We start from the raw sequence: 20,228 nt of genomic DNA on the forward strand, positions 1-20,228 counted from the left end.
CTCGCAAATCGAGCCGGTTTCGAGGCAGCTATTCACTGGTACACCTTTGTTGGTTTTAATTAGAGATGTTTTTTTTCGGTTTTTTTTTAAAGATCGTCTGTTACTGAAAAAGGAATGAATTTTGGGTGTATTTATGAGGTGACTCTAAGAGCTTCTTCGTTTGAGAGGAATTTGTGGATTAAGGATGTTTGTGCTGATGCAGATTTTTATGGGAAATTGGTGATAAAGAGGGATCATGAGTAGAAATTTTACAAATTTCAGAAATTTGTGGAAAATGAAAATGTGTTCTTTATTAGATATGGCATTTGTTGGTTTCATCAGAAGCGGTGCGATGTTTTTTTCTTAATTAAAATTTAACAGGTTCTGCAGAGAGAGCATCAAAGAACTTGTAGATTGACGAAGAAGTGTCGTATCCGGTGAAAGAGACTGTATATTGGTTTTATAAATGTGCTTCAGTATTAAGAAGATCTTGTGAAAGTTATTTAGAAAAAGTTGATATTAATTATAACTCGATCTAGCAAATAACGAGGTCGTAAGTTAATTTCTCGAGTGGTGACACCGATTGACGTTGCACGACCCTCTTTTCGGCATGTACGTGTTCTGAGAATAATAAAATAAAATTGCAGCTGATATATTTGAAATCAAATTCCCATATTCCAGGTTTCAAAATTGCAAATTCCCAAAGTCTAAAGGTCCAAGCTCTAAATTTCACAATTTCAAATCTGCAAGTGTCCTAGTTCTACATTTGCAAATTCCAAATTCTCAAATTCCAGATTTCAAAATTGCAAATTCCCTAATTCCAAATTTGTAAATTGCAAATTCCCAAATTCTAATATTCCAAATTTCCCAAATTCCCAAATTCTAAATTTCCAAATTCCCAAATTCCAGATTTCTAAATTGCAAATTCCCAAATTCCAAATTCCCAAATTCCAAATTGCAAATTCCCAAATTCTAAATTTCCAAATTCCCAAATGCCAGATTCCAAAATTCCAAATTCCCAAATTCTAAATTTCCAAATCTCCAAATTTCTCCGAAATTCGGAAATTTCCTATTTTTCAACGACCCGAAAATCGCAAGGAATCACGCGTCCGCCCTCCTCTTCCGGCAAAATGGCGTGTGGGGGTTAAATCGTGTTGGATTCACAGCGCCGCCTTTGGCCAGGATTAGGCGAGGCCGGGTGAACGGTTAACGAGCCACCCTTGTTTGCGCTAAACTCGTTACCGGCTGCGCCGTACCGGAGGCTACGAGACCACATGCACGCGACTCGCCGGAAAGAGTCGCGTACACAAAGCCACCTACAGAGAAAAGATTTCCTCTTCCTTCCTTTACCACCCTCAACTTTCACACTATTCCACGAAATTGCACCTATCCCTGCCAATTATAGTTGAAAAACTACACGCACACATTTCAACATTACAATTCGTTCCCTTTATACGTCTCACGAATAACAAACCAAACGATGTTTTATTTCAACTCTGCTTATTTTTCACAGGCTACAAGAATACAGAAAAAATTTATGGCGTTAGGAACTTTTACACTCTGTTAGAAAATTGCATTTATGCGAGAACAATTGTACCTCAGCATTGTGATTCTTTTGTATTCTTCGTCCAAGGTAAAAGAAGAGACTTTGAGAATATTTTAGAGAGTCGTATTGTAAGTTTCGAGTCGTTGTTTCAAAGGCTTTTGGAAGACAAAGGAAACATGATTTATCAACTTTTACACTGTCCTACAAAATTATCGCTGTAAGACTCTAACCCTAAATTATCAAACACCACTGAAATTACTAAACTAAAAAAAGGCCACTGCAAAAACTGCTAAAAAAATCTCTTCAAAAATCGCAACTCTTCATCTCCAAGATAAACTAAACGCATCCTTCATACCCCGGGACATTACTAAAACGTCAAACATCCGAGCCCCGCCTCTAAAACTTGCAAAAGCCATTCGAATTACCAAAGTGTACCACAGAAAATCCAGCGAAAATCCCTTTTTCAGCGTCGACTTATCAGTCGAGATAACCAGACCGCGAAGAGACCCACACACCGAATTCAACGTTCCAAGGGAACTTTTCCCCGCAAATCCCCCCCCGTGTATCTCGACCGAAGATAGCAGGGGATTGGTGGGCAAGTTCAGAGTCCCCTGGGGACCCGTTTCCGGCTTCTGAAACAGAATCCATAGGTACCAGAAACGAATCGAATTCCCCGTCGTTCTTCAATGAATCAAATTCCTCCTGTACATCCTATCCTTCTCTTTTCTCACAAAAATACCTACTCTACACGGTCTACGGGGAGAGAGAGAGAGTAACGTGGTTGTCGTGGATAAAAATAAGAGGAGGATCTTCCTTGTTTGCGTGATCCACGAGACCAAGCTTGCGTTACAAGGCCGGCTGCTTTCAGTCTAATGGAGCACGAATGTCACGAAAGTCAGCAAAAACTCTTTCACCCTCGATGATGTGATCTAGTTGGCGAGGGGAGTGCCGATGATCGTACCGGGAGCCCTTGATCTCTCGGGCGTGATAAGAACGCGTCGAGCATCGATGAACGGTGCATTTCGCGTCCTGATCATACATTTTTTCCTCGCGTTACACAAGGGACGCGTGGCCACGAGCTGTCTTTTTTCTGAGCTGGATGAACTTGACGGTGAACAGCGCTCGATACGCCGAGATCTGTTCGTCGTGGAACATTCGTGGATGATGGTGAGAGTGTAATTAATGGGACAGTTTATGGAGTAGTCTTGTTGGTCTTGTGTGAATTGTATTCTGTTTTGTAGATTTGTGAATTTGGTTTTCGGTAAAAGGATCGAAGGTGTGTTTAGTGATCTTTAATTTTCTACGTTAAAAATGAGAATCTGATGTTTCTGTATGTACATAATTGTAGGAACCTAGGGAAAAATATTGAGAGACCCAACGGGAATCGAACCCGGGACCTTCGGCTTAGCAAGCCGAGGCTTTGCGCGCTACGCCAACCACTCCCTCTCTATTGTCCCTTCGAGGTTTCCTATTTGGGTACGGAGGCCCCGATACTACACTCGGCCATCCTGAACTGACAGTCGCCCTCGGATGTCCTCAGTGCAACACAACTCAACACTTTCAGGCACACTCGCCCACACAGTGGCACACAGCCGAAACAACGCATTTTTGGGAGACATGCAACCCTCAACATGTTTTCATCGCACACCTCCTGGCTTCGTGTAGCCGTAGATACCTCCATCCTGGACGAGCCCCCATATATAGGAACCGACGACGGAAAAATATCGAGGGACCCCAAACGGGAATCAAACCCGGGACCTTCGACTTAGCAAGCCGAGGCTTTGCGCGCTACGCCAACCACTCCCTCTCTATTGTCCCTTCGAGGTTTCCTATTTGGGTGTGGAGGCCCCGGTACTACATAATTAATTTGTTGATGAGTGCGTCAAGAGGTTGTTGATCTAATTCATTTTTCTGAAATAAAATTAATAAAAATCCTTAGAAATTTGGCTCTTATCAATTAGGTCCACAATGAAGAAAAAGAACAATTCGGTGACGAAAGAGTTAGACATTAAGCCTCGATATTTCACAATTCTTCAAAATAATATATTTACTTACTCCAAGAAAATTCTCGCTATAATTTCTAAAGGTACTTCGTTTTAATCATTACTTTAGCAAACAAGTTCTTCCAGTTTCCCCAAAATAAGGTCAATTACAATCTCTTCCCTCCAAAAAAAACAAAAAAACAAAACATGAACTCAACTCTAAAATTGTCAATAAAACCAATCTCCTGACAATTTAACCCTAGTATGACACACTAAAATAGAGCCACGAGATTTCGTTAGGTCACTCTGACCAGCAGTCCCGCGTAAGAAGGGAACAACGGACTTGTCAACGGAATAATTAATCGAGCACTCTCTGTCGGTAGTTTCGTCTGCAGCGCGACCATTTGAAATTCTAATTTCTGACAGAAATTCAAAGGGATCCCTTCGCAAGGAAGCTGCCAGCTTTCACACGTTCCTCTACCTTCTCTCGGCCCTAACTATCAATTCTCTTCTTCAATTTTCCACGTTTCTCGACACACAGCAATCGTCGTTCCAAGTGATCTCCCACCAGAACGTACGCAATCGCTGTTTTCTCCCAGCAACGGTGCAACGGCCGATGATGATCGTGAAATTGCCCATTCATAAATCGCGAACTTGTTTTTCCACCGCTTGTTTCTATTTGAATTCCAACGAACGGTGAATAAGAAAGCTCCTTGTCCACTCCGGGGAACTTGACCCAGTTACATACTATTCTCTTTGAATCGTATCTTCATTCTTCTAGTCGAGTGTCTCTAAGTTTCTATGGAGGAACGAGTTCTAATTATCAGAGGAGAATGATATCGCTATATTTAGCGGTCGCAATTGAACAACCAGTCGAAAGTTGTCCCGGGACCCATTGTCTTCTTTCGTTATTGTACGAACAATACTCGCTATTTCGAACAATTTATTTTCCTGCTACCTTTTTCCCGTGGTACAATTCGTCTTCGTGGATTAAATTCGCTGGATTGGTATTTTCGAAGGTTAATTTTTTAGCGATTAATCGAAAACGAATGACTTGGAAATTTTTGTTTAAAGGGAATGTGTATTTTTGGGGGAATTTTGTACGTGTTTTGTGGATTTGTGAAATATGGAATTCTTTATTAAACTGTGAATTTTATGGGATATCGGTAATTTTAAATTTAAGTTTAATATTCTTTTTCTTTTTTCTTTTAAGAGATTTACTTATCGAAATTTTTCACGTCTATTTTAAAGTTCGATTAACAGTATCCTCTCCTTTGTACGTGAAGTGATCTTGAAAATAATTTTCCGTGCCCTTGCAAGCTCGAATCGTTCCCTTTTTTTATGAAATCACGGTGGTAGCGTGCTTTATTATTTTACGTTTGATTAACCTATCGGAATTTCTTTGTACATATTTTACAATGCGATCGATAACCTGCTCTGTTGCACGTTGGATAATTTCTGGGATAATTTTGCCTGTACAAGGGACTGAATTAACCCTTTTTTCGTGAAATCACTGTGTTAACCCCTTATCTGTGTTGAAGTAACCGTAATATTCTAGTTTTTAATTATCAATTTATCATTTTACCTTAAACTTTCAAACTTTCGATGCGTTTGCATAGTAATTGGCCAGTGAAAACATTTTGAAAAATTTTTAAGTGATTTTCTATAGTAATTGATTAGAAAAAATTTGGAAAAATTTGAAAATGATTTTCCAAAGTATAATTGTTCGGCAAAGAATTTGGAAAAATGTGAATTGTCCAGCAAAGAATTTGGAAAAATATGAATTGTCCAGCAAAGAATTTAGAAAAATTTGAAAATGATTTTCCATAGTAATTCTCCAGCAAAGAATTTGTAAAAATGTGAAAATATGAAAATGCTTTCCATAGTAATTGTCTAAAAAACTCACAAATTGCGATTTTTCATAAAAATTGACCAGCAAATGATTTGCAAAAATGTGAAAATTCACCTAAATTGCAAAGTATTTTCTAAAATAGCTGAAGAAACGAGAAAAATGTATGAAATACTGCACAGATAAGAAAGAGTTCATAAAACATATTATTCCTGGTTCCATAAGGAGCGGAAGAGGATAAAAGAAAGAGGTATAGCACGGATAATTTTCTTTCCGTGTTTAAAAGTCAAATTATTCGTGTTTCCGTAAAGTTGCAGCTGTAACTAGAGCGCCGTGCGTGAAAATACCAGAGGCTCGTAAATATGAATATGTAAGAGACATGTTTGTAAAACATGAAACCAAGCGTAAAACAGCGAGTGTTGTTTAAAATATAGCCGGCATTATGTCGGATGAAACTTGATGCTTGTTATGCTTTTGACCTCTTCAACCATGCTGGAATAAACCATCTGTGCTCTTTGTACAATTAATTCTTCCACGATAATTGAAAAACAACAATCTCACTCGTCCAAGTTCAAATCGATACAACACGGCAACGTAAAATTCAGAAAAACTGTGATAAATACGATCTAACGCAGAAAACAAAGATTCTACTGTCTATTAAAAATTTTTTAATATTTTTAAAATTTTTTTAGGTATTTGAAAATATTTAATATTATACATCGAATAAACCAACAATATACGGAGGAGCACATGAAGTGTTACTCTCATCAAAAGCCTGAGCACACAACACATTTGCGTGTAAACTGCTAAAAGCAGATTGATTGCAATACTCTCGGAATTTAAAAAATATATATATATATATGTAGGAACTGACGACGGAAAAATATTGAGGGAATCGAACCCCAGGACCTTCGACTTAGCAAACCGAGGCTTTGCGCGCTACGCTAACCACTCCCTCTCTATTGTCCCTTCGAGGATTCCTATTTGGGTACGGAGGCCCCGATACTACACTCGGCCATCCTGAACTGACATTCGCCCTCGAATGTCCTCATCTCGAATGTCCTCAATGCAACACAACACAACTCAACACTTGGGGTACACTCCCTCACACAGTGGCACTCTCAGCCGAAACTCTGTTTCTCAACTCTTTTTGGGAGACGTGCAACCACCCTCTCACATGTTTTCATCTCACAGCGCCTGGCTTCGTGTAGCCGTAGATACCTCCATCCCGGACGAGCCCCCATTTGTAGGAACCGACGGAAAAAAATATTGAGGGACCCCAACGAGAATCGAACTCGGGACCTTCAACCACTCCCTCTCTATTGTCCCTTCGAAGTTTCCTATTTGGGTACGGAGGCCCCGATACTACACTACATTGCACGAAATGTAAGAACGAACCTCGCCAATTGCTCCAGTAATTGTGCATAAACAATTTCATTCGCGAGTAACGCCTTTCCCACGTAAATACATATATGATAATATTGAAACATTTGTTTTTCGGTTTTTTTATTGCAATCTTTCGTCGTTACAAATAAAATAAAATTTGTCAATCACTTGCTCCCTTTGCGAAGCACATAAAGCACACAATTTTTCACTCAGTTCAGCCTGCTCGAGAATCATTTATTAACGCAAATAAAACGTAATTTTCAACCACTTCAATTTCCCCGTTATTCCTACTAAATAAAATACTCCAGCTTTGCCAGGCACGAAACACAAATATACAATATCCAATCGTCCCGCCGTTTCTACCCTACGAATTCCCTTGAAATCAGTATAAATCACATCCAACCACCACCCTAAATCTCCCCGGCGAAAAACAATACGCCCTCGCACGCGCAAGCACGACTCCAGGAAACGCGACATTGCATTAATAAAACCCTCGACTGGCAACTGCATTCATATTTCCCCCTTTTCAAATAGCTTTCAGCTATCAGGAGAGGAAACGATGGGAAATAACCATGAGAAACTCGATTCTGAAGGAAATCAGCGCTTCAACCTCGCTTTTCATCCTCCCCTTTGCACGTTCCTCATTTTTCTCAATGAGTTATAATTGTGCGCACGTGTGAGTCGATACTCGGACGCGATTCTAAAGAATTTCGTTCGAGAACGTCGAATGCGAAATTTTATTATTAAATTTGGTAATTTATTGGAAAGGAGAATATTTCTGTTGGAAAATTCAGCTCCTTTTTGGGGGATAAATGGGAAATAAACGAGAATATAGGAAGAGATAGATTTCTCGAGTTCACCTGACAGACTTCTTACAAGAATAAGTCAATTCTTACTATTTCCAGTCCGAAAGCTAAAATTACCATCTATCAATCACGAGTCCCATCGATCTTTAGAGCAAAAATCGCCTAAATTATTAATCTCTCGACTAAATTTCCACTTCACCTTAAAAAACACGTTTTCAAGAGAAACAAGGTTAAAGTTTCAACCCCCTTATTTCTCCGAATTCTGCAACATTTCAGGACCTTCGTTTCCAATTAATCGAAAAAAAGGAGAAAAAGAAAAAAATCGATTTCTGATACGTTGAAGCAGAACGTCTCACCATAGCACTTCCTCTTCCCTAATTTCCTCCGCGTCCACCCGATCGTCCAGCAGATTCAAAGTGAGCCTCGATACGCGGCCACACCGAATCGTCCATGCTTTATTCGTTTCAGAAACATGCGGTTGAACGACGGCCGTGGCGGTAGGTCAAGAGGTTACTGGAGCAAGGTCGACGAAGAGAGGGTGCAGCCTACCATCTCTCTCTCTCTTGCTAGCAACCAGAGAAACGTACACAGAGAAAGAGAGAGAGAGAGGATGGTCGAGAGGTGAAGGAGAGAGTCGCTCATCTTCCCTGCCTACTGCAACCTTTTTTTTCCCCCTCGTTACCTTTCGCCTCTGCGGAGGAAAAGTGGAACTGCCGGCCAAAGATAGAAGCATCCGGTTCTCCACCCACCCTCGATGCAGCGAATTAATTCTCCAACTCGAAATAGTTTCTCTCCCTCCGTAACGCCGCGAAATTGTGTGTGCGTGGCCGCCGCCGGAAATGGAACCGAAGGAAACGTGTCTGTCAGAGGGGTGGAGAAAGGGGGGCAGGTTTCTTGGAGGATTGTGGAAACACGCACAGGGGGAATGTAATTCCATTGTGTCGGGGATATATATGTATGTACGTATGTGGAGGATTTTTCTGGGTGTTCTCCTGCTGTGTGAAGAAGTCGAGGCACGTTTCTGATCGAGGGAAATTCTATTAGGTGAGGGAATAAGTGAGATACTGTGTGCCTTTTTTTTATCGTCTACGTGTGAGACGGTGACGGGAATTATTTTCTAGCTCAGAGAGGATTCGGTGGTTGAATATTGAAATCGCTCGGTTGAGAGATTAGAGAAATCGGATTTGTGAGGAGTGCTCGGCGATTTTTTTTCGTGTAACTGGAGTTATTTTGTAGGGTTGCGTTTCAATAATGAAATCGTTCACCTGAGAGATTAGAAAAACGTGTCTTTTATTATTTTAGATGACAAGATAAATGAGATACTGTGTGATCTTTATGTAACTGCAATTATTTTGTGCGAGAGAGTTTTGTGAGGTTGAATATTGAAATCGTTCACTTGAAAGATTAGAAAAATGTGTTTTTCACTGTTTTAGATGAAGAAGAGAGTTTTCATATGCGTTTGAGATTAGAAATGATGTCTTCTTTTCTCTTTTATCGAGTACGAGAATAGAGAATTTTTCATTCGTAGACGTAACGGAACGTATTCGGAGAATCGACGATTAACCTGGCTCAGCTTGGAATCTCGAGGATAGCAAACGAGGAAAAGTTGTTTATAAAAGGTACGTTCGTTGTTACGCAAATCGAAGCAATTTATCAAATGCGAGATTAAAAAGTTCACGACTGAGAATTTGTAAAAGTTAGATGGAAAGTGTCTATTGTATGCAGATTTCCTTAGAAATCCTACTACTTTTGCACCGCCTGTTTCGTCGAAGTAGAATAGGACGGTGCCTAGTCAGACATCCTCGAGTACCACGTCCAACTACTATGCAATTCTGAATAATAAAAATGATCAATAGCTAAATATTTCTCATTTTACTTCACACTTAAAACATTTCAGAGCCAGTCACTAGAAATCACTGTGACAATTGATGTATTTCAACTCATTCGCGTGTTCTTCTTTTCACACAAAAGGAAATCTTCAAAAATAATGAAAATATCGTTGTTACTTGAACGCAAGGAATTTATCCCAAAGAAAGCCAAGATAACTCTATGCTCAGAAAATCTACCACCGAAGATGCATCGTTAAATTGGTTCGAAGAAAGATTTTCGTCGGTTCGAACCGCGGAAACGTGAAATAGGCATGGAAATGGGGGCGATGGTAACCACCACGAGTGTCTGCAAGAGAAACAAACCTACCGGCGCGGCGCGTTCCCATTGCCGGCATCTTTTAAGCTACCCTCTTCGTTTGCGTACGTTGTTAAAGCTTGGCCATTTGTAACGCGTTCGGTTACGTCAAAACTACCGACAGGCCAGCCTCCATCGTGCCAATAGAAACACCGGCGAAATTTCTCTTTTCCTACTTTCTCTGCAACCAACTTTTCCCTCCGCAAACACGTACCTAGATTATGCTGCCTATAAATATCAAGCTTAGAGTGCACGTCGATTCGTCTTGCGACAAATGCATCGACCATTGATGAAATCGTTGCAATTTTTTGGAAAATTAATAATTGACCAAATTTTTTTGAAATTGTAGACGAACGTACGAAAGTCTTAAATTTGAATAAAAATTTGGAGGACACAGGGTGAAGAAAGATTTTCTATTAAAATTCTAGGGATTATCTGTGAATCCTTGAAATTTTTTGAAAATTATCAACGACGTAAGTAATTGAACGACAGTGCAAAGACACACGAAACTCTTCAATTTAAATAAAAGCCTAGGGTACATAGAGTGAACTAAGATTTTTCATAAAAATTCTAGAAATAATCCTGAACGAAAAAGTCCTCTAACGTTTCATTCTCAGATTGACAATCAAGGAGATATTAATACTAATTTCTAATTTTCACCAATTTTCGTCCATCCATTAATCGCACAAACCTAATTCCCATTTTCCCCCGATCCAAGAAACTTCAACCTCTCGAAAATCCTAAATAAACTTTTATCCGCTGACGTTTCTCCAACTCGCGATTCGTTTATTAAACAAACGCATTATCCCGAGATTTTTTTCACCTTCGCAGGCAGGTTCAAGTTATGAATTCATAATCTCCGTAACCAGAGTCCCGCGACCCGATGACGTCAATCCTGTTATCGCGAGCGAGATGCAATTTCACCGAGTTCAATCCACGAAAGAATTTGTCGCTTTGGCCGGCCGGTAAGATTCCATTGAAAAGAGCTCGACGCCCAGAGAACCCTGTGACGTCAATCTTCTTATCTCGGTGACGCTCGCGGACGCTGAAAACGCATCGCGATCTTAAGACGAAGTCACGATCCACCCGACCATTCCCTCGAGAACTTCTACCTTCCTTCGCTTCTCCTCGGATATTCCGTGAAATTTTCGCAAATTTACCTTCTTTGGTTTAGTAATGAAGAGAAAGCTTGAAAATTTAGCGAAGTGCGATCTCAAGTCAAAATGAGAAAAGAACTTCTACCTTTCTTCGTTTCAACCCTCTCGTCCTATTCTTCTTCTCGGATATTCCAACGAAATTTTCGTAAATTTACCTTCTTTGATTTAGCGATGAATAAAAATTCTCAAAATTTAGCGTAACTGAAGACGAAATGACAAAGGAGCTTCCATCTTTCTTCACTTCAACCCTTTCTTTCAATTCTTCTCCTTCGGTATTCCACGAAATCTTCTTAAATTTTTGTTTTTGGTTGTTAATGAGTAGGAATTCTCAAAATTTGGCCTGAACGCGATCCAAAGAGAGAGACGACGATCTTTAGAAGGATTTATCAAAGGAACTTACGTCTTAACCCTTTCTCAGACATTCCACGAAACGTTGGTAAATTTCCTTCGAATTCGCAGGGAAGAAAAATGGAAAAATGTCCTGCGGTTTAAATCACGACATCAAACGAGCAAAGTTAAAGTGAATCGACAGCTTTTTACTCCTCTTTGGTTTTTACCCTGGCGAATGGATTCTTGCCCCGGCATTCTACGCGCGACCCTCGAAAATTCCGCTCGTCGTCCGGATTCTAAAGCTCGATTACCGTCCCCGATCGAACGTAAACAGCGACAGTCGAACTTTTCGTCGAAACTGTCGACCTGTTGACGCCAAAAAGCCTGTACCAAGTGATACCTACACACAGGGTGCTCCACGAAATATGTCGCCGGAGAATAAGTTACGATTTCTCCTGAAAATAAGAATAAATCAGTACACAGTATCAACGAGCTTTCCAAAATTAATTCCCTCTGTGACAAAGCTTCCACCAAAATTTTCATAATATTCTTAGTAAATTTGCATAATATTCTCGCTAACTTTCATCGAGCTTAATTTAATCGATAAAAAGTTCTTCGTTTCCCATAAATTCGTCTAACAAAGGAAGAACGCGGTTTGTCTTCCAATAGGAAAGCTCCATCGACGGTATCGTATCGATAAATGTTTCCCCGTGAATCAGAGACGGTTTTTCCGCAAGACAGGTTTGCACGGTGCCGCGAAACATGGGCGAGACGGCGATGATGAGTCACGAGAACGTACATTAGGACCGTTGCCAGCGAATCGATTGATAGCGACAATAAAGCTTATGATACAGGCTGCTTGGGTGGCGGGCCGTTTGATACTAAATTTATCAATCAGCGGCCGCTGCACGGAAGTGGAGAGGAGCGCGAGTGAAAGACCGTCGTGCCGGGGAACTTGATATGTGGCGAGCCGCGGCGTTAATCATCCGAGCAAGTCATCGAAAAAATTATCGTTCCATTAGAGAAAATTTATCGAACGCGTCGTGCATGTTTGCGTCTATGTTTGAAGACGGAAGTGTCGTAGATGGAGGAATTTCATTTACTCTGAAAATTCGGGTACTTTGCACACCGATATTTACACTTTCTATTTTTCCTTTTTAATTTAATATTCTGCGATTGGGAAATTATTAGAAATTTGCGAAGATAAAAAGACAGTAATTTCCTTGAACTTTCTCATATTTAAAATTTCTCTGTTTTGGGAGAATTTAATATTCTGTGATTGGAAAATTATTGAAAATTCGCAAAGATAAAGACACAGTAATTTCCTTGAAACTTCTTACACTCAAAACGTCTCTTTTTCTCTGTGCTCAGAAAATTATAACAAACGTCTAAAAATAAGGGGACAATTGTTAATTCAAAACTCCCAAACTCTCAGAAAATCTCCCACAACGCGCCAAAAAATTCATCTGTCCACCTCAAACCCCCCGAAATATCTCCCCCGAAATCCTCCTCGATGTTCACCGTCAACAATAAATCCAACTTGATCCGCGTAGAGACTCCAAAATTCGCGTGTATTGCACTTGCCGCGAGACACGCGCCTCGAAAAGACAGGAGTCGCCTCGGTCTCGGCGAGCTCGTAATTGAATTGCTGGCAGCGCGCCGTTTATCGGATCGCTTCTGCTCGATATTTTGATTGATTCGATTACGGTGTTGCGTTGGTCCGGCTTCCAGCGTCGGAATATCGACAGTCTTTCTATACGTTCTCTCCTCTCTCAAAAAAGGGAAGAATATTCTTCCCGAGTTCACTCCGACTACCCGCTAACAAACGTCCTCAGGATCCACGACTTGTACGGCACTGGTAACTGTTGGTCGCGATGGAATGTTGGCAGCCTGACAACGGCGTCGCTCGTTGTTTTTAGACGTTAAATCTCTTCGTGTGTAGAGAGAGAAGAGCAGAACTCTCTTTCCGCGGCTCCGTGTCTAATCGCCGAGAACAGTGCTTTCAGATCGAGAGATAATCAGGATGTGGATGAATCGAGAGAAGTGTATCTGGAGATGGAGAAAGAGTACAGAGGATCGTTGGATGAAGAAATGTTTCAGAAGAGCGTTTGAGAAAGTTCGACGTGAGATTTCAGTTGAGAATAGAATTTTAGAATAATTGTGTCTTTTTTTTCCGTTTTCGTTGGAAAATTGCTTGGATATTCTTTGGGTGAAGATGACCCTGGGGTGCACGTCACGTGGCAGAAGAACCATGTTGAAGTTCGAGCGACATCGTTCAATCTTCTCTCTTTTTATCTCTTTTGCTTCTGACCCCGTTTTTATAATACTCATTTACACAGAGCGTAGGTTCTTCTTTTTACCACTTTTCTTTTTTAAACTTCTACTTTACCTCTTGTTGCTTGTTTTTTAATCTTCTTCAGAACCCCTTGTCCTTTTCCTTTTATTGCCTCGTGTTTTTTAAACTTTATTTCGCTGTTTTTTCGAGAGCTTTCTTTTTTTTTTTGTTTTTTGTTTTCTCGTCTTTCTATTGTTTTTACTGCTGAGAGTCCTTTTCGAAACCCGGGTTGTAATTGCATCCTCTTTTTATTCTTTCGTCCGTTCGACTTTGTTTTAATTGTCGTTTCAACGTGGGTTTTCAATTTTTTTTCACTTCTGCGGAGCATCTGGGCGTGTAAGTTTTTTAGTATTTCGTTTGGATAGTGGCTATTCGTCGTTCCATTGAATTTATTGAAGATTTAGAGCTAGGTTTAATTCGAAGAAATTAAATGGAGAACCAAAATGGATCAGGTTTAAGGAATTCAAATTTACCCGCGCAACTTTACGATCGCCAAAATTATTATAAACATTCGTAATTATCAATATTCTGACGAGAATTATCAATTCTAAATTCAGCATAAATGATCACTCTTCGATGCTCTTAATCTCGTCGATCATTTCGATCCCTAAATCACAGAGAAACCTCAATTATTAAAAAGTTCCTCCATTTCAAACCAAGCAAGAATGCAACCTCGATAAGTATCGATTAAACATTCACACTATCCAATCCCATAACTCACAATTAAAAAAACCGACAAATCGAAGAATAACGCGAGAAGAAATTACGCCTCTCCGTATAACAAAATCGAAACTTTACTCTAGAAAATACGCTCTACTCTTTCGTTTACGCCGCGCATTAATGAACTATTCACGGGAACCTAGCCGACAATCAACGACGACGTCGCGAAACTTCTCGGCGTCTCGGATTTTTCCGCGAAACTTTCCCAAGTGTAGGGAGAGAGGCCATTTTCATAGTAATGTAGCCCCGATTCGAGAGCGTAGTCGTTTCCGCTAACAGCGCTAAGTATTTTAAATGCTAATGCCTTTGTATCGAGCTAACTCCCGCGAAACTCTCGTTCGGTGATATTCCTTGTTAATTATCGATTCGCGTTTCCCCCGATAGTACCCGTTCTATTTAGGCGAGAACTTACCTCTGGACGTGAGCTTTTTCGTGTTTATGATTTTCGCCGCGAACTCGATGCCGGTGCTCTTCTGAACGCATCGTCTCACCACCGAGAAGGCACCTCTGAAACAGATCGAGAAACAGGACTGGTGTTAAAACGTTGCGGAGAAAAAAGTATCAGGTAGGAAATTTTCGAGATAGCGACGAAAAGGGGTATATGTAATCTGCTAACGGGGAGAGGAATGTACAGAGAAGTTTCGTTGCCACGAAACGTACACGTTTTGGCCTCTTAAACGACTGGCTGGGTAACGTATAGCGTAGGAACTTTCTCAGTTACCTACGCGGTGGAATATATGTGGAAAATTGGGCAAAACCGTGGCAGCGGATTTCACTGACGGAAAGTGTTTGGAACGACTGTCCGTCGGTGTAAGTGCGGGAAATCTGGATTAATTGGACTATTTGGGAGAGTGCTGGAGGTTTCCAATTTCATTAGAAGTGTTGGAGGATGGTGGAAGTTGAGGATTGAAGTGAAACTGAAAGTGTTTATCGTCGGGGATTGGCGAAAAAATGGAGAACTGTAGTGAAAATTGAAGAAACTTTGAAAAATCTTAGTTCCTGGAGATTTCTATCGTAAAAGTATAAATTTCTCGAATGAAAAAGGCGAGATATCGTTTAAAAGAATAGTCGAAATTAAAATGAAAATATTAGAAAATTAGAAAAATATTGGAAAATTATGCAAAGAATGTTCGCGATGATCTAGAGAGTCCTCAGGGTCCACCGGAGCATTCGTCGCTTTATTGCGCGCACACACTCGACAAATTCGAGGGATCCACGCGAAATCGAGCGGGACGATGGAAGCTCGAGGGTCGGCTTCACCAACGCAATTGTTTCGTCTCGAGACCGTGCCCTTTGTCTTTGGATAATCGGATGACGGAAGAAAAGAAGAAGCTAGCGTGGGCGAAGGGTGACCTAGATCTTCTTCGATGCAATTAGCGAGCGAAAGGAATTGAACTTCCGGTCTCGTTATTACTCCACCGGGCATTATTTATCCTCGTCGATTTTCCATCGTTTTCGATCACCCTAACGAACGTCGACCGTTCAACGGATTCGCGAATAGACAGAAGAAGAAAAATGAAGCAGTAAAGAAGGGTTGAATGTGCGTTAACAACTTGACGAATGTTTCGTGTCGAAAAATCCACGCTTTTCGTCGGGTGAATAGGAGGAAGAAGGCATCGAGACTCGACTGTAATTGACTGGGAGAATTCAGGGTCCGCTTAACCGGAAAAATTGCGATCCTGCCGTGACGGGAATCGCGAAATCGTCCATCTTTATGGTGAATCGTCGCTAATGTGGTAATTGGGTGATTTGTTATGCATCGATTCCTTCAACGGTTTCGATTACGTTTCGTGGAAGCGGAGTTAAGTAATTACGTTGATAATTTCTTGGAATAGTGCGCTGATTTATTCACTTATTTAACAGGATGAATTTTATAATTTAGTATTAAAGGGTGAAAATAATCTTAAAGATAATAACAAGTTTGAACACTCATTTTTAAGAGATCGACGAGGGTGGAGAAAAAGGTCGACACTCGATCTTTTCACATAAAAATCAATGCAATTACATTTCCCATACTGTGTTCGATGAAAATTCAGGTAAAATAAATTACGACGTGAAAAGTTTCTAGCTGATACAAATCTCACGAACCCACTGCCTTTCCCCCACACATTGTTATTAGATACTATTATTATATTATTGTTAACATTATTGTAATTAGATACTGTTATAACATTATTATTATCATTAGCAAACACCTTTATAATTATAAACCAAAAACGCCAAGCAACCGTCACAGGTAGGAAGGAGGCGAAGTTGGGAAAAACCCATGAAGCGACGCTCGACTCCAGGCCCTTTTCCTCACCATTGATTGGTCGGAAGCAAGGTGCCAAAACTAGTATAAAACCGATGTACCCGCACAAGGTCGACAGATAGTCTAAAACAATACACCTAGAAATTTTACGCCTTTAACCAACCCGAAACGAAGGCGATCTCAACCGTTACCGCCCGTTCCGTAACAACAACAAATTTTTAAAATCCTCCAATTTCAGAAATTACGTTGAAAATATAAATTCTAAAATCATGCACCTACTTCTGAAAGATTTCTAAGTTACTACTATTTATAATTAACACTCTACGCGACACTTCTCCGATATTCAAATTTCTCAGGTCCCCACATCCCCCCGTGAAATCAAATCTATTCTACCAACCCCAGCATCCCACGACACTCGAATACCTGCATCTCCGCGATACTTAATCTCTTCGTTACCCGTAATACTTAAATCTAGGCATCCCCTGCGTCCTCTCGTGGTACCCAAATATTTCATCCCCGTGATACATAAATCCTTACATTCCCAACGATACTCAAATCTATGTACCCCCAATAATCCCCAGAACCTTGCATTCCCTGCATCTCCACGATAAATCTTCGCCTTGCCACTTTACTCAAATCTATACGTACAATCTCCGCCGTACATTCGAACCTTTGCATTCTCGGTGAAACTCCTTCTCACCAGGTCCCTGGCGACGTCTTTAGATTAGCCAAATATTTGCCTCCCCTAATTATCCTGCGTCACAAATAATCCCCTCGTTAACGCGTTCGGCGCTCAAAGAGCGCGAGCGCAAAGTGGACCTAACTTGATCGTCCAGAAAAATTGGAAATTATCTCGCTTTCTTTTTTTTAAATAACGCTGTTAAATAATTATATTCGGAAGAATTTAAATGCAGAGTTCCTGCTGGGTTAGGAAGAAACTTAAATTGTACCAAGTCGTATCACTGACATGGATTGGCGTTGACAGTGATCTAACTTCGAAAATATCACTTTTTATACTTTTTCACGGATTTCATAGGTCAGTATTCAACTAATCAATCACCTTTTCCTCTCAAATCTAATTCAACGCACACCAAAAGTGTCAAACACCTGCTCCAAAAATGCCATTTCCCAAAAAATCCATATTCAAATCAGAGTAAGCTAAACCTGCTAGGTCAGCAACCCTGTCCCGCGTCCAATAATAAACGCCGCGGGTAAATATCGTCCATCATCCCCAGCTCAGCGTTGAAGAAAGAAGCCCAAGAAAAAAAAAAAACAAAACGAAGAAGCAGCAGAAAAAAGGGAAGAAAGAGTAGGAAAAGGTTGAAACGACAGCAGGACGAAAGGTCAAGCAGTGCACACACATTTTGTGCGGGAGGCCTGCTGTATCCTTCCTTGAAGTAGTTCAAGGCAGGCCGCATCGGCGCAAACGCAACTTTAATGTTTCATCCTGCAGGCGTCGGCGTGGTTGCAACGGCAGCGCCGCGGCGCTCGGCTCCTGCGCTCCGGCCGGCCAACGCCAGTCGGTCTTCAAGGAAAAAGGGCGAGGCGTGCCCCCCTTCACCCTTCTCTACTAAAATCTACCGCCAGGTCACCATGGAGACTGATCATTACCGGAGATTGCCAACGGACCTGCACGATCCACCTGGATCACGTGCGCGCCCGCCGGATTATCGCACGATCCTTCGACTAGGGAACATTGCCTATGCTGTTCGTTACTTCGATGTCGAGCAAAAGTTTCGGGGTTGTCGCTGCTTCAGACGACAGGCGGGAGAAACTTGCTTCTCTGTTAGAGCTTTTAGCGGGGAACTTTTTTAAGGTGCAAGTGTTTAGAGGTAACCAAGGGATCTTCTTTTTTTTTCACCAGGTATGGTCGGGTACGTGTGTGTGTAGATAGTTAAATGGTTTAGGGGTATTTGGATTTATGTATTTTAGGGGAAACTTGCCCCTCTGTTGAAGGTTTTGACAGAGGATTTTTTAAGGTAGAAGTGTTTGGAGTATACCTTCTTTTTGCTGAGAATAGTTGTGTAAGCAAAGGTACTTGTACCTATTGGCAATATTTCAGAGGAGATTTGACTTTGATACATCTTGTAGAAGAAAATTTTTTAAAATAGAGAGTAAAGTATTATTTTAAACAATGAAGGTATATAATTAAATGCTTTGGAATTATTTAGGTTTATGTAGCTCAGAGGTAACTTGGATCTGCTAAATCTTTTAGAAGAGTATTTTTTAAAGCAGAGGTGTTTAAGGTACACGAAATGAGATTTTTTTATCTTTTAATGGGGAATGAGTAACATTTGCTGCAATTTTTGATAAAATAAAGGAACTAGAAGAGCAAACAGTCATAAGAGGTAGGGCACATTGCTGTACCTGACTTACTGGCCACCCGGTAGGTTTGAAGAACACGTTCATCGCGGTAGAATTTAGTAAGACCTTAGAAATACAGCATAATTTCACTTCCCTTATAATGTAAGCGACAAGTAAATGTTAGCATAACATCCCAACTATAACACGAATTTATTCCTACCCTAAATCCAACTGTCTCACGACTTCCATACAGAATATACTCACTGTATAACCAAAAAATCCTTCGCTACTCATCTTCTACATTTTCTGCAACAATAAATTATCTACAACATCTACATCTTCCTTTATTAATTTCCAGAGACAGACCGAAAATAAAATTAATCGATTCCACCGTTCCTAGAATAATTCCTAAAAAATTCTCCCTCGTGACGAAGTCACAAACCCGATCCCAACTTCACCGTTCTCCATACTTTCCTCAGGAACCGTGAAATGAATAAATCTGAAAGCCAAACGACGCTCACGAGAGCGACACTATATCGATCCTCGCTAGATCCACGCTACCACCTCGAATCTCCCTAATGGCGTCCATCTGATCAACTCCGACGGTGATTTCACCGTTTCCTCGTAGAAATTTATGTAGCAAACCTCGGGGGCACTTGGCCGAACCCATCAAACGATCACGTTTAATAGCGCTCGTCGAAACGATCCAACGAAATCGCACTTCACGATCAATCTTCGCCGTTCAATTCGCCAAAACGCGCATCTACAACGTCGACTCACCTTTGCAATTTATTGAAAAAAGAACCCGACCAACGAAGATTCTCCTTCGATCTGACGTATACAACGAATTTCCGGCAACGTGTCTCATCCTTCAGAACTAAAATCCATCGCAACACGCGGTCTCAAAACGACGAAAGCTCTGAAAGATAGATTGATTCACCGCGTCGCGTGAATTCAGAATGCAGATTCCTTCGAGGTGAGAGGGGGGGATTCAGAAATATTCTATTATGCCGTGGAAAATCAGATTCGAGGGCGGATGGAACGGCCAAAGGACGTTAGAGAATCCAAGAAAATTGAAACTCGAAGAAGCTGCAACTCGTTTCCACGGCTCAAAGATAGAATTCCAGCATTCAGAGAGGATTTGTTCAGGTTGCGTTTCATCGCGATACATTTCCATTTCATTTCCCTCTTTCCACCAAGCGCCGTTTCCTCCTCTTTCGCTCCTTCTCCTCGCTTCCCTCGTCGCCGAGCACGTCGGTGTCTTTAACGAGTATCTGTCACGTGGCCACAAACTGTGCAGCGTGGAATAAAAAGAGGATAAGTTTTATCGAGGGAATGGGAATGAATAAGGAGTGAAAAAAGGCGGAGGGACGACGAAGGGTTGTGGCGGGGGGGGGGG

The 20,228-nt window shown here is 41.0% G+C and overlaps 1 protein-coding gene across 8 annotated transcripts in view; it reads right to left on the reverse strand.

Moving 5' to 3' along the window:
• Positions 1-20,228, reverse strand: part of LOC108578424 (calcium/calmodulin-dependent protein kinase type II alpha chain) — a 163,393-nt gene that overhangs the window by 87,884 nt on the left and 55,281 nt on the right. For all 8 annotated transcript variants that reach the window (XM_017941755.1, XM_017941752.1, XM_017941753.1 and 5 more), the window contains exon 2: positions 14,687-14,781. In XM_017941755.1, coding sequence (XP_017797244.1) covers positions 14,687-14,781 — 95 coding nt within the window. The remainder of the gene's footprint in view (positions 1-14,686; positions 14,782-20,228) is intronic.

The sequence above is a fragment of the Habropoda laboriosa genome, unplaced genomic scaffold (genome assembly GCF_001263275.1).
Source record: "Habropoda laboriosa isolate 0110345459 unplaced genomic scaffold, ASM126327v1 scaffold5, whole genome shotgun sequence".
Lineage (NCBI taxonomy): Eukaryota > Metazoa > Arthropoda > Insecta > Hymenoptera > Apidae > Habropoda > Habropoda laboriosa.